We start from the raw sequence: 15,850 nt of genomic DNA, 5'->3' as shown, positions 1-15,850 counted from the left end.
TTTGCTTTGTCTGCATTAGAGAATGAATCAACAGCAACTATTTCATTTTTTTAAAAAGATTTATTTATTTATGCATGCAAGAGCTGGGGTACAGGCCAGAGGTGTAGGGGTGAGAGGATTCACCAGAGACAGTGTGGGGAACAGAACAGGCAGACTGACCAAAGTACACTGCTGAGGGGAGCAGTGGGTGAGTCAGGAGAGGTCCGTAGTGCCATGTGGGTTGCTCCCTGGCTAGCCAGGAATCAAACTCGTGTTGCAGTGGCCGAGGATTGCCTCATAGGTTGCATCTCAATCCTTGTGCCATCAGGGAGGCCCAACACCAACTATTTCTGAGACCAAAATCCTGGGATGGCATACGAGACTCATACCTCCTTCCTTACCTCACAGATTCAGTCCAAATACCAGTTCTGTTGATTTGAACCTCTTTAATTGTTCTCGCTTCTGCTACCTATGCCAATTTTAGAAGTAAAAATTGTGTATATTTAAGGTGTACTTCACAGAGTGTTGATACAATCACTGAAAATTTAACACAGTGAAGCTAATTAACATACTTCTCACACAGAACCTTTTTTTTTTCTGGTGTATAGTTAAGAGTCTTTTAGCAAATTTCCAGTATTCAATGTGGTAGAAATAACTGTAGTCATCATGCTATACATTAGGTCAGATCTGTGGACTTATTCACCCTCCCTAACTGCAACTTTACACCCTTTGACCAATGTCTTCCCCTTTTCCCCAACTCTTTCTGCCCCTGGTAACCACCGTTCTACACTTTGATTCTATATAAGGATTTCTTTGACTTACCATGGTTTATGTCTCAATGAACCTACCATAAGTGAAAATGTACTTAATATGCTTAACCTATCAAACATTATAGCTTAACCTAGCCTATTTTAAGCATATTCCCAATGCAGTGTGGCAAAATCATCAAACACAAAGGCTATTTTATTAAAAAGTGTTGAATTTCATGCAATTTATTGAACCGTTTTTTTTTTTTCTCTCTTATTTTTATTGAATACTAAAAGTGAAAAACAGAATGGTGGTATTTGGTTTTTTTTTTTAAATATTTATTTATTTGTTTGTTTGTTTATTTATTTATACAAGAACCAGGGTGCAGGCCAGAAGCACGGGAGGGTGAGAGGATTCACCAGAAACAGAGCAGGAAACAGAACAGGCAGACTGATGAAATACACTGCTAAGGGGAGCAGCAGGCAAGACAGGAAAGGTCTGCAGCACCATGTGGGACCCTTGCCCGCAGGCCGGGATCTAACCGGCGCTGCAGAGTCAGCGGACAGCTTCACAGCACGTCACAGCGCATCACTCAATAGCCTGCGCCACCAGGGGAGGCCCCAGAATGGCGGTATTTGATCTCACTGTATTTGACCTCACCGTTAACATACACAGCTGAAAGCATTATTATAAAGTTGAAAAATCGTAAGTTAAAACATATTTATTCAGGGATCATTTGTATTTGACTTTTTTAGATTCCACAATCAGGTGAGATCATGTAGTATTTGCCTTGCTGAGTTTAACTTATTTCACTTCGTGTAATGTTCTCCAGTTTCTTTCATGTTGTGGCAAATGGCAGGGTCTCCTTTCTTTCTTTCTTTTTTTTTTTTTTTGGTTAAAGATTGATTTATTTATACATACAAGCATGGGTACAGTCAGAAGTGCGGGAGGGTGAGAGAATTCACCAGAGCCAGAGCAGGGAGCAGAACAGACAGAATGACGAAACACACTGCTGAGGGGAACAGTGGGCCTCAGGAGAGGTCTGCGTGCCATGTGGGACCCTCAGCTGGTGGCCAGGGATGGAACTGGCGCTGCAGAGGCTGCAGGCAGCTTCGCAACCCAGCGCTCAACCGCTGCGCCACCGGGGAGGCCCTCTTTCTTTACAAGAGCTGGGGTACAGGCCAAATGTGCAGGAGGGTAAGAGGATTCACCAGAGATAGAGTGGGGAACAGAACAGGCAGACTGATTGAAATACACTGCTGAGGGGAGCAGTGGGCAAGACAGGAGAGGTCTGCTGCACCATGTTGGTAGCTCCTTCGCTGACCAGGGATCAAACTCGTGCTGCAGAGGCTGTGGATTGCTTCATACTGCCTTGCTTTACCCCTTGCGCCACCAGGGAGACCCAGGGTCTCCTTTCTTGGACTGAGTAATTCCACTGTATATTATAAACCACAATTTTTTACCCATTCATCCATCAATGGACACTTAGGTTGTTTCCGTCTCTGACTAATGTAAATAGTGCTGCAATAAACATAAGTTATTTTCTGGGCCCTAGTGCTCAGTGCCTCTGTGTTAGCACAGGTGCCCACTCTGTGCTGGGCTGTTCTGTGGTCTCCATTACCCTTCTCCTCATCATTGTGCTCACACCTCTCTCCTCTCTGACACTCATTTGGCCTTCTTTTCAGATTCTCATCAAACTGCCATCTATAAATTTAAAGGAAAATTTAATCCCAAATGCCAGAGTCTTCAGGGGCTCCTCAGTATATTTCAGGCAATCTTGATAATGCTTATCCTCACAAGTTAGGTATCAGTTATACATTTTGCTTAGTGGGTGGTTTCTATTTTAGAAGTGACTTAACATCTTACACTTAGCACTTTATTTTTTTAAGATTTATTTATTTATGCATACAAGAGCTGGGGTACAGGTTAGAGATGTGGAGGGTGAGAGGATTCACCGGAAACAGAATGGGAACAGAACAGGCAGACTGAAATACACTGCTGAGGGGAGCAGCGGGTGAGTCAGGAGAGGTCTGCTGCGCCATGTGGTTTCTCCCTGGCTGGCCAGGGATAGAACTTGTGCTGCAGAGGCTGCGAATTGCTTTGTAGTGCGGTGCTTAACACCTTGCACCACCAGGGAGGCCACACTTAGCACTTTATAGATCCCCAATTATAGTCATATTATTTTCTGTGTGTTACCAGAGAAAATTGGATCAATAAGCCCTTTCTTGCCTTTTATGCATTTCAACAGGTACAGATATCACTCTGGAGAGGAAGAAGAGAGGGAGCCCTGCTGTAACACTTCTTATTAGAAACCCTGAGGAAATATCTGTGGATATAATCCTGGCTTTGGAATCAAGAAGTGCTTGGCCAGCTTGCACTGGGGAAGGCCTCCCCATCAAAACCTGGCTTGGAGCCAAAGTTAGGACCAGTCTAAGACGGCAGCCATTTTACCTGGTACCCAAGCATGCAAAAAACGAAAATGGTTTTCAAGGTATTTTGAATGTGGAAATTAAAGACATATGAAAGAGATATTAATATTTTATACTAGGACAGTAAAAGATCAGACGCTGGTGTTGGCATTCCAAGAGTTATCCAGGCTGAATGTTTTGCAAGATTTTATGCCTCTGTTGGTGAGTGGTCCCAACACCCTTGAATTAAGATGAAAGTGGAGTCTGGTGATGGGTGCTCATCTCTCCTCTGTTCTTTGTTAACCATAGCTAATTTCCATCTCCCATCATTCCAGTTTATATTCAGACAAAGCCTTGCCTGTGTATGTGTGTGCACGTGCATTTGAGAAACTGAACACAGGGGCACATTAGCAATGAAAAACTTGACTACATTAGTAGTACTTATAACACCTACTTTAACTTTCTCTTTCCAAACATTTTACCATGAGATTCCTGGTATCATAAGCTATATTTTAAAAAATATAATTTGTTTGATGTTGAATTCTGTACCTGTTTCAAAATGATACCAGTGTTGTTACCAAAATGATAGTTATAAAAAATAGCAAGTAGTAAGGTTTTTTGCATCTTTTTTTACTTAAAAGATCAGTTAAAGTAATCAAGTTTAAACTCACTTGATAAAACTTTGTATATGTGTATATATACATATCTCATTAGTTTAGATTCATTTCTATAATATTTTGGAAGAATTAAAACTTTGAGCATGTGAGGGGGAAATAAACTCACACGAAAGGATATTTTTATTTATTTTTTTAAGATTTATTTATTTATGCATACAAGAGCTGGGGCACAGGCCAGAGATGCAGGGGGTAAGAGGATCCACCAGAGACAGGGTGGGGAACAGAACAAGCAGACTGACTGAAATACACTGCTGAGGGGAGCAGCGGGCGAGACAGAAGAGGTCTGCCTCACCATGCGGGCTTCTCCCTAGCCGACCAGGACGAACTCATGCTGCAGAGGCTGTGGATTGCTTCATCGTGCGGTGCTTAACCCCTTGCGTCACCAGGGAGGCCCAAGAAAGGATGCTTTTAGGTGGTTGAACTACTCAACAGTTATAGTCAGCTGTTTCTTTGTGGTTTCTAATTTTAGCTATTGGTTTTTAAATTTTCATTTAATTTTGTTTCATAAATTCATAAAGCATTCACATAGTTCCAAAATCTAAGTTACAGAAAAGATGTTCTTAAAGAAGCAACTTCCATTTGTGTCCCCTCCACACTTTTATGTCCTTCCCCGATCAGTAACCCCTTTAATTTTTTTTGGTTTTCTTTTCATTTTAAGAAAAAAAGTAAATACATAATGTATATTCATTTTCCACTCTTCTTTTTGGATAAAATGTAGACCTTTTTCTCCTTTTAAGATATATTGGCTATCATACCAGAGCTCTACAGAGAGCAAATACCCATTCCTTTTTACAGACTATTTTTACATCTGGTTAATGAATAAATCCACGTATAATTTTGCTTGATATTGCTAGTATCACTACATTAGGGATTGTATCAGTGTACATTTCCACAGTAATGAATGAGAGTGCCTACTTTATCCTTGGCCTTAGCAACAGAACTCATTAAACTTCAGAATTTTTGTCAAAAATCCAAAAAGTGAGAAATGATATCTCAATATAGTTTTAAAAAATAACTGAATTTTAGAATAATTTTAGATTTACAGAATATTTGCAAAGATAGTAGAGTTTCCCTCTATTCCATACCGGTTTCGCTATTATTAACATCTTATATTAATATATTTGTCACAATTAATAAACCAATATTGATACAGTATTGTTAACTAAAGTCCATACTTTATTCAGTTTTTCTTTTTTTTTTAAATTGAGGGAACATTGGTTTACAAAACTGTATCATTCAGGGGTATAGGATCACATCCTTTGTGCATATGTTACCATACCACACCCACTCCGAAGGCACCCATAGTCCTCCATGTAGTCCATTGTGTCTGCTCCCCACTTTGCCTACTCCCTCTTCCTCCCTCTCTGGTAGACTCAGTTCTATAGTTTTTCCTTAGTTTCTACCTAATGTTTTTATTTTCCTGTTCCAGAATCCCAGCCATAATATTACATTATATTTCGTCATCATGTCTCCTTGGAGTCTCTTTACTCTCCCAGCTTTTCATTGTTTCTTTCCTTTGATGATTGAGATCGGTTTGAGGAGTGCTAATTGTGTTATTTTTAGAATGTCCCTCATTTGGCATGTGTATGATATTTTTGTTATGGTTAGACAGTTTTGAGGTGGAATACCACAGAGGTAAAGTTCCATTGCCATCATATGTCAAGGATATATGCCATGAAATTGATTTTGCACTACTATGTTGACCTTGATCCACTGACTGAGGTAGTATTTGTCAGGTTTTTCCACTGTTAAGTTGCTCTTCTCCCCACTTTTCGTACTGGACTGTTTGGGAGGTATCACTGCATGGCACACACTTAAGTATTTTGGATTTATGTGTACCTCTTTAAGAGCAGAGTATTTATGCAAATTATTTGGAATTCTTCATCATAATAGATTTGCCTCTCCTTCCCATTTATTAATCATTTATATCAGAAGGAACTCATGGATATTTAGACTATAATCCAAAAATATTTTATTGCTTAAATGGTCCTGCTTTGGCCTTTAGGAATCCTCTCAATCAGTTCCTGTGTCCTTTTCACATGCCCCCTGTAATTGTGGAGCTATTCTTAAATTTTAAGCACTAACTCACCTTTTGGCACCTTTATGCTCCAGACTCATCTTGTATATTTATTGCTCCAGTCCTAGAATCAACCATATTTCAAGGACCCTGGGTGCTTTTATTGCAGAATGTACTATATACCAAGATCTGGGTGTTATGTATTCGCTACTACTAACTAGGGTGTTATCACTCAGCTGGAGGAGCAAGGAAATATCTGTCTACTAACCCATATATATACACATACTATAGCTATTTTGTTTTTTGCCCCCTACCTACCTCCTTCCTCTGTAACTCTTTCTTTATGTAATCCCCTGTCTATATTGTTATACATGAGCTCACTATAATTTCTTATCACTTGGATCATTCTGCCTTCAGTTCTTGCTGTCTATAACCTTTAATTACAGCAGTGAAAAACATGATTCCCGCCCTTTGCCAATTGTTACCTTAAATTGTGCAGATCCAGTATATTTGTATAGTTGGTTTAGAATTGTAAATCCATATCAACTAGAGTATAGGGTTGATGTACAGTTAGTTCCTTTTTCCTTCTGTCTTTCCGACACCATTTATTTCCAAATAGCTTAAGTCAGCTTAAGCACTTACTTCAGAGAGCTTGTTTCATACATGTGTAATTCAGTTAGTCTCCCTATTCCCAGCCTGCATTATTTCCTAGGATTCTTTGACCCCCTAAATGATTTTAAATTTACATATGTTAACTTTCACTCTTCATGCTATAAATTTCTACTGGTTTTGCCAAATGCTAGTTATCATAATAATTCCATTAACCTTACATAATAATTCCATTCCATAATAATTCCATTAACCTTCCATAATATTTCCATTAACCTAAAAAATCCCTTGTACTTCCTTTATTCAACCCTCTGTCTCAAACCTTTGCAATCACTGTTCTGTTTACCATCAATAGTTTTGCATCTTCCAGAATGGCACAAATGGATGTCATAAATGGATTTACAGTGGGAATGAGCACACCTAGCTCAGAGCCAGCTTTTCCATAGATTCATTATCCATATATTCATTACCCGTATAGCTTTTATTGCATTCTTTAATCTGTCCCTTTAGAATCTTTGTCTACCTCTTGCACTAACACTATTTTGTCATACAAAGTGTAACATTACAAATGTTGATATCCAGTAGGGTAAGTTCTCTCACTTTGTTCTTCTTTAAGAGTGTTGTAGGTATTCTTGACCTTATGCATTTTTGATAAAAAGTTGATATCTTGTCAAGTTCCACAAAAAGTTTTTCGAGTTATTGAGAGTATATTGAATTATAGATAAATTAGGGCAGATGATATATTTAAAATAATGAATCTTCTAATCCATATACCAGGTACCCATCCCTACTTATTTAAATTTCCTCTAACACTTCTCATTGAAGTTTTAGAGTTTTTTTCCATAAAAGTTTTATAAATCTTTCATAGGAATTGATCTTTTAAGACCTTGTATTTTGAAAAAAATTTAACCAGTAGAAAAGTAGGCAATACATTGAACTTCCACGTACCTGTCACCTAGTTTTTGAATTTCTACATATACAGTTGTATCATCCATCAGTCATAGATTTGTTTCTCCTTTTCTAATGCTCCAACCATGTTTTATTCCCTTATGTGCTAAGATGGTGAGTACATCTTTAAAGAAATAAGATAACAGACATCCTGCCTTCCTGATTTCAAAGGCAAAGACCTCAACTTTTTTTTTACCTTCTATTATCATGTTTCTGGGCTGTTTTTCAACCGATCGTTCATCAGATCTAGTTCCTATCTAGCTTTATATTACTGATTGGTGCTTTTTGTTGAATCATTAATAAATATTACATTTTATTAGCTTCATTTTCTGTTTCTCTTGAGCTGACCAGATGCTTATTCTCCATTATGTTAATGTAACAGTATATTGATTGATTTTTAACTTGTAAACCAATCATGCCCTTCCAGTATTTAAACCAACTAATGGGATGATTACAGTTTAAAAGAGGGAGAAAAGAGTAGAAATAATTCTGTTCTCATATGACTCTCCCAAGGAATAAAAAGGAAATGTTCCCTAGTTCATTTTACATGAATACCAAAATTTTGCATGGATAGTATAGAAAAATAAAGAAAATGCTTGAATCAATTAATTCAATTATTGAAGAAATACATCAACAAACTAAATTTAGCAATGTCTAAAAGGTAATACTTGTTATCATTGCTAACTTTGACCTTTCCCTCACCCCTACTCTCCAATTTTTTCTATCTTGGCCCTTGTTTGCTTCAAAGCACTTGTTTCCATATTCCATTATTTATCTGTTCACTTTGTTTGATCTGTCTTCCCCTAAAATGACATTTTAATGAAGGAGTTCAGTTAAATATTGTGTTGCTTGTAAATTGGTGCTTTTAGTAAATTATTTTTCTATTTTTGTTTTGAAAATTAAGAAGAAACATGGCGACTTTCCTTCTCTAACATCGAAAAGGATATTTTGAATAATCATGGACAACATAAAACATGCTGTGAAAGTGAGGGAGTGAAATGTTGCAGGTAATGTCTATATTTTGTTAAATGTTAGATTATTTATGGAGTATTTTATCTTTATTGAGTCCCTACTTCAACCTTGATCATTTCTGGGTTGAGTTTTGGGGCCAGTGCTTAACTGAATTGACCTGGAAAACTAATTAGAGGGTGAGCTTGAAACCAGGGAAGCTGGATCCAGCAGATCAAGGAAAGAGTATAAGACAAGGCAAAGGAGCATAATCCTGAACCTGTATCAGACAGCTATGTAAAGTAGGACAGAGAGAGGTTGTAGGCACTAGCCATTACTAGTCATGACAATTGGATGTGCCTTAGTATTCTGGTTGCTTAAAGATAATGAATATTAGTGTCATAAAATGAAGGGACAAAGGGTCACTCTTTGTTGACACTAGTGCCCGTTTTGAGATGGTTTGATTGTGTTCAAAAGGAGGGACTGACTAGCTAAACTTGAAACAACACTAAGAGTTGGGTAATTCTGTTTTTGTTTTTGGTTTTTTTTTTTTTTTGGTAGCATACACACCACAAAGAACTGAGATTGAAAAGGAATCATTCATTTCAGATTCTTTTTTTTATTTTTTAAAACTTTTTTACATCAATGTTCATTTTTTTTTATTTTAAAAGATTTTTTTTAATTTATTTTTTATTTATTTATACAAGCACTGGGTACAGTCAGAAGCGCGGGAGGGTGAGTGAATTCAGAGCCTGAGCGGGGAGCAGAGCAGGCAGAAGGACCGAAGTACACTGCTGAGGGGAGCAGTGGGTGGCAAGAGAGGTCTGCGTGCCATGTGGGACCCTCCTCCGGTGGCTGGGGAGGAGCCGGGGATCGAACTGGCGCTGCAGAGGCTGCGGGCAGCTTCTCAACCCAGCGCTCAACCACTGCACTACCGGGGAGGCCCTCAATGTTCATTTTTTTTTTAATTTTTTTTTTAAAGATTTATTTGTTTATTTATTTATACAAGCACTGGGTATAGTCAGTAGTGCGGGAGGGTGAGAGAATTCACCAGAGCCAGAGCCAGAGCAGGGAGCAGAGCAGACAGAAGGACCGAAGTACACTGCTGAGTGGAGCAGCGGGTGGCAGGAGAGGTCTGCGCGCCATGTGGGACCCTCCTCCAGTGGCCGGAGAGCACCTGGGGATCGAACTGGTGCTGCAGAGGCTGCGGGCAGCTTCACAACCCAGCGCTCAACCGCTGCACCACAAGGGAGGCCCTCAATGTTCATTTTTAAACAATATTTGCTTCCCCCCCAACCCTGTCAGGTGTAGTTCCCAAAGTTTCCTTCACCAATGCACCCATGCACCATCACCTCAGTCCACTGTGCTCCTCCTTCTCTCCCTCTGATCCCTCTCCCTCTTCCTCCCCTGTAGTACGTCTGATTTATAATTGTCTGTTTTTGCTTTGTTATGTTTTGTATTGTTATTTTTTTACACTGATGTCTTATTTGGTTCCCCTGTATTCCTGCTATAAGTGAAACCATCCAATATTTTTCTTTATCCTTCTGTCTTATTTCACTGAGCATAATTCCTTCTAGCTCCATCCACGTTGCTGCAAATGGCATGAGTTTATCTTTTTTGATTGCTGATAATATTCCATTGTGTATATATACACCACAGCTTCTTGAGCCAGTCATGTATTTTTGGGCATTTGTATTGTTTCCAGATTTTACCTATTGTAATTAGTGCTGCAATAAACATAGGGGTATAGGTGTTTTTTTGAATCAATGTTTTTGTGTCCTTTGGGTAGATCCCTAGGAGTGGAATTGCCAGGTCATATGGTAGCTCCATTTTTAGTAGACTGAGGAACCTCCAGACAGCTTTTGATAGTGGTTGGGCCAGTTTGCACTCCCACCAGCAATGTAGGAGAGTTCCTTTTCACCACATCCTCACCAACATTTGTTGTTGCTTGTTTTTTTGATATGTGCCATTCTCACTGGTGTAAGGTGGTATCTCAATGTGGTTTTGATTTGCATTTCCCTGATTATAAGGGATGTTGAACATTTTTTCATATGCCTGTTGGCCATTTACATTTCCTCTTTGGAGAAATGTCTTTTAAGTTCTTCTGCCCATTTCTTAACTGGATTGTTTACTTTGTTTTCATTGAGTCATGTCAGTTCTTTGTATATCTTTGTGATCAGTCCTGTATCAGTTGTATGGAGGGCAAAGATTTTTTTCCCAATCAGTGGGGTGTCTCTTTGCTTTGGTTAATGTCTCTTGCTATACAGAAGCTTTTCAGTTTGATGTAATCCCAGGTGTTTGTCTTTTCCTTGACTTTCTTTGCTTTGGGTGATGCGTCTTTAAAGATGTCATTGAGATGTATGTCTTGTAGTGTTTTACCTATATTTTCTTCTAGGTATTTTATGGTTTCAGGTCTTATGTCCAGATCTTTTATCCATTTTGAGTTGATTTTTGTGTGTGGTGAGAGGTTGTGGTGTAGTTTCATTCTTCTGCGTGCGGTGGTCCAGTTTTCCCAGCACCATTTATTGAACAAACTGTCCATGTTTCATTGCATATTCTTTGCTCCTTTGTGAACGATTCAGTTCCATTGGTTTGTGTGTCTGTTTTTGTTCCAATACGAAGCTGTTTCAATTATTATGGCTTTGTAGTAAAGCTTGAAGTTTAGAAGTGTGTGATACCTCCTTTCTCCTTTGTTTTCACTAGTAGGGCTTTGGCTATTTGTGGTTTTTTTGTGGTTCCATATGAATTTCATTAGTATTTGTTCTATTTCTTTGAAGAATGTCATTGCGATTTTTATTGGAATAGCGTTGAATCTGTATATTGCTTTTGGTAAAATGGCCATTTTAATAATGTTAATTCTTTCAATCCATTTCTTTGTGTCTTCTTCTATTTCTTTTAACAGTGTTTTATAATTTTCTTTGTATAGATCCTTTATCTCTTTTGTTAGGTTTATTCCCAAATATTTGAATTTTTTTTGTGTCACTTTTCTTGATTTCTTTTCTTCATATTGATTGCTTGTGTATAGGAAGGCTACTAATTTTTGTGTGTTGATTTTGTATCCTGCTACTTTACTAAACTGGTTGATTATTTTGAGTAGTTTTTCTGTGGTGTTTTTAGGGTTCTCTATGTATATCATATTGTCTGCAAATAATGATAGTTTTACTTCTTCTTTCCCTATTTGGATTTCTTGTATGTCTTTCTCTTGTCTTATTGCCCTGGCTAGGATCTCCGGTATTATATTGAAGAGCAGTGGTGAGAGAGGACATCCTTGTCTTGTTCCTGATCTTAAAGGAAAGGCCTTGAGCTTTTCACCATTGAGAATAATATAGGCAGTGGGTTTGTTATATATGGTTTTTATCATGTTAAGGTATGTTCCTTCTATCCCTAGAATTTCAAGGGCCTTCATCATAAATGGATGTTGGACTTGGTCAAATGCTTTCTCAGCATCTCTTGATAAGATCATATAGTTTTTATTTTTCTTTTTGTTGATGTGTTGGATTCACTGATTGATTTTCATATGTTGAACCATCCTTGTGCCCCTGAGATGAATCCCACTTGATCGTGGTATATTATCTCTTTGATGCATTGTTGTATTCTGTTGTCAAGGATTTTGTTGAGGATTTTTGCATCAGTGTTCATTGGGGAGATTGGCCTATAATTTTCTTTGTTTGGTTTTGGTATTCGTGCTGTCTTTGTTTGGTTTTGGTATTAGTATAACGTTGGCTTCGTAGAACGTATTTGGTAGTATTCCTTCTTTTTCAATTTTTTGAAAGAGTTTGTGTAGGATAAGCACTAATTCACTGCTGAACGTTTGGTAGAATTCATTTGTGAAGCTGTCTGGGCCTGGGCTTTTGTTTTTGGGGAGTGCTTTGATTACTGCCTCAATTTCGTTGCTTGTACTTAGGCTGTTTAGGTATTCAATTTCTTCTTTGTCCAGCTTTGGATGAATATATCATTCTAGGAATTTGTCCATCTCTTCTAGATTGTTGAATTTGTTTGCATATAAGTATTCATAGTGATGTCTGATTCATAGTAATATTCATAGTATTCATAGTAATTTTGATTTCCACTGAGTCTGTTGTGATTTCTCCTCTGTCATTTATAATTCTATTTATATGTGTTTTCTCCTGTTTTTTCTTTGTGAGCCTGGCTAGAGGTTTGTCTATTTTGTTTATTTTTTCAAAGAACCAACTTTTGGTTTCATTGATCTTTTCATTTGAGTTTGTAATGTCTAGTATAAGGGTCATAAAAGTTTAAAGATGAAAACAACAAGGTTCCAATTTCCAGCCACAAGAGGTTCTTTAAGTCTTCATATGCAGGCATTGAAGCAAGCATTATGAAAAGTATGTTGCTGCCAAGGCTAAATAATTTTACAAATATTAAAATTTTGTCAAATCTCAAATGACTGGGTGAATAATGTAAATATTTGCAGCCTAGTAAAGTAAAATCATTTTATAAAAGTGAAATATTGAAGTTAGGTAGCGAATAACTGGATAAACAAAAATATCTGTGAGTCTCATATAGTTGAAGTAATTCTTTTTTTTTTTTAATAGAGGCATGTTTTATTTATTTATTTGTTTGTTTTGTTTATACATGCACTGGGTACAGTCAGAAGCGCGGGAGGGTGAGAGAATGCACCAGAGCTAGAACGGGGAGCAGAGCAGGCAGAAGGACCGAAGTACACTGCTGAGGGGAGCAGCGGGCGGCAGGAGAGGTCAGCGCGCCATGTGGGACCCTCCTCCGGTGGCCGGGGAGCAGCCGGGGATCGAACTGGCGCCGCAGAGGCCGCAGGCAGCTTCGCAACCCAGTGCTCAACCACTGCGCCACCGGGGAGGCCCTAGTTGAAGTAATTCTGATGGAAAAAAAGTATGTTAGGATGAGGAAGAGGGAAGAAAATATGTTTGTGAGACTCAGCACATATATTTGTTTATTGGATTACAACACTGTATATGTTCTGGGAGTATAGATTTGTATCTCTTCAAATGATTTGTCACACTATTCTCAACACTAAAGTACCAATAACCATCCACCATAGTCCATTGGACCGTCTCCACCCTTTGCTCCCTCCCTTCCCCCTCTGGTAACTGCATATCTGCACTCAAGGGTTTATTTTGTCTGTTCCTTTGCAAAGCATATATGTTTAATGTTTTAGAGTGACTCTATATTATAGTGACTCTAGAATTACATTTATATTATTTATGTATATTTGCATCTCTATATGTTATATTATCTGTATTGTTTATTGTATCTATGCTTTTCATATAAGATGTGTAAAGTTCTTTGTGGAATATAGTAGGTTGTAAATAAATAAAAATAAATGGTTTTCTTTTTTATTCAACAGGAAAGATTGCTTAAAACTAATGAAATATCTTTTACAACAATTGAAAAAAAAGTTTGAAAACCGAAGGGACCTGGATAAGTTCTGTTCTTATCATGTGAAAACCGCCTTCTTTATTCTGTGTACCGAGTACCCAAAAGACGATCAGTGGCTTTCTGAAAAACTAGAAGAATGCTTTGATAGATGTGTGGCATACTTTCTTGATTGCCTCAACAAAGAAAATCTTCAACATTATTTTATCCCTTCAGTCAATCTATTCTCTCAAGAACAGATTAACAGAATAAGTAAGGAATTTCTCTCAAAGCAAATTGAACATGAAAGTAACAATGGATTTCCAGTTTTTGATGAATTTTGAAATTTTAAGTTTAAAAAGCATTAATGACTGTGGAAATTTGCTATAGCAGTGATTGATCAAATGAATGTAAATCATTTCTCTCTCAGTCTGTCTTAGTAAATGCTAATCAAGTACAAATGATTTTTGGCTATCTGAGGAAAGAAATTAGCCAAGGAACAGGAAGAAAGGAATATTTAAAACCTAAAATATTTACTAGATTGGAATGAAAAGGACAAAAACACATATTACCTTAATTAAGTTCATAAAGCACTTATTAAATACAAGTTCTCATATAGCACAATTGTTCAAGAGATACTATTAGAAATAACTATTGCCTCCATAAATTTGGAAGGTTTTGTTCAATGTACAAATATATTTTGAAGTACTGTCTTGTCCTATATGTTAATAGGTAAAAAGAAAATGAAAAATAAGTTGGATATTCATTATTTTACAAAAAATTAGAGTATTTAATACTAAAATAAATTAAATATAAAACATAACTTATTCTTTTATATATTTATTTTTAAGTAACACTTTTATATCTATACCATGTCCCCAAAAAAATGTCACTTTGTCCTAAGCTTGATGAGCAAAAACATTCCCAGCCAACATTAAATGAAATGACATTGAGGACATACTTTCAAATTGCTAAAGTTGCAGTTTCCAGGACACTATTGATGATATTGAGAATTTACTGTATTTTTGAAAAGGCAACACACATGGTGTAAGACTCATAGAACAGGCATGGAATAAAATGTCACTCTTTTTCCTTTGTGCTATAGCAGTATTCAACCTACAGGCAACTGCTATTTTTTTTCCTACTCATTTGCACACTTTATTGGCTACTTTATACTTTTTCTCATTGTTTTGTAGTTCTTTATATAATTTGGAATACCTTTTCCAATGTGTGTCTGTCATTGTCATCTTCTTCAGTGACTTAATAAACATGGTTTTAAGATTTTAATGTAGTTGAATTTATCAATCTTTTCCTTTATGGTTTGTGCATGTTATGAATCTTGTTTTACAAGCCATGTTTGAACATACTAAGAGAGAAAAAGTAATGGGAAGAAAGTAATGATAAATAGAAAAACATGGCATACAAAGAATACAAGCGACTCTTAACTCCAGGAAAACAATGAATGTATACAAGAAAAGAACAGTAACATAGTCTAATTTAAGAATATTGCTCAGGGCCTCCCCGGTGGCGCAGCAGTTGAGCGCTGGGTTGCAAAGCTGCCCGCAGCCTCTGCAGCGCTGGTTCGATCCCCGGCCACCGGGTGAGGGTCTCACATGGAGCACAGACCTCTCCTGCTGCCCACTGCTCCCCTCAGCAGTGTACTTCGTTGGTCTGCCTGTTCTGTTCTCCGCTCTGGCTCTGGTGAATTCTCTTACCCTCCCGTGCTTCTGACTGTACCCACCGCTTGTATAAATAAATAAATCTTTAAAAAAAAAAAAGAATATTGCTCAGCTGTATTTATGAAGCTAAAGTAATACTTGACTATTAATCAAAATTATGATTATTTGGGGAGGATAAGGCAACAGACTGATTACTTGTGTGGTCATGGTCATGGTGGTTGGATTGTATTTATTTCCTCTTGCAACATAAGTTAACATCAACTTATGGCTTAAAGCAACACACATTATTTCAGTTTCTGTGAGTTAAGATTCTAGGCATGACTGTACAGGGTCTCATAAGGCTACAACCAAGATATCAACTGGAGCTCTGGTATCATCTGAGGCTCAAGTAAAGAAGGATCCACAATTGTTGGCAATGTTCAGTTCCTTATAGTTTTAAGACAACTTTAGTTTCTTTCTGACTGTAAACTAGAGGATTTCCTTAGCTCC

At 37.5% G+C, this 15,850-nt stretch overlaps 1 protein-coding gene across 1 annotated transcript in view; it reads left to right on the top strand.

Annotated features, from left to right (window-relative positions):
- The window catches only part of CGAS (cyclic GMP-AMP synthase), a 28,755-nt gene extending 13,337 nt beyond the window's left edge, over positions 1–15,418 (top strand). The window contains exons 3-5 of the mRNA XM_037518743.2: positions 2,975–3,217; positions 8,290–8,392; positions 13,675–15,418. Coding sequence (XP_037374640.1) covers positions 2,975–3,217; positions 8,290–8,392; positions 13,675–14,026 — 698 coding nt within the window. The 3' untranslated portion in view covers positions 14,027–15,418. The remainder of the gene's footprint in view (positions 1–2,974; positions 3,218–8,289; positions 8,393–13,674) is intronic.
- The last annotated feature ends 432 nt before the right edge of the window (positions 15,419–15,850 follow it).

This window comes from Talpa occidentalis, unplaced genomic scaffold (genome assembly GCF_014898055.3).
Source record: "Talpa occidentalis isolate TD23 unplaced genomic scaffold, MPIMG_talOcc4v2.1 talOcc4.2, whole genome shotgun sequence".
Lineage (NCBI taxonomy): Eukaryota > Metazoa > Chordata > Mammalia > Eulipotyphla > Talpidae > Talpa > Talpa occidentalis.
The sequence above is the reverse complement of the archived record's forward strand: the minus strand, read 5'-3'. Positions and strand labels throughout refer to the sequence as shown.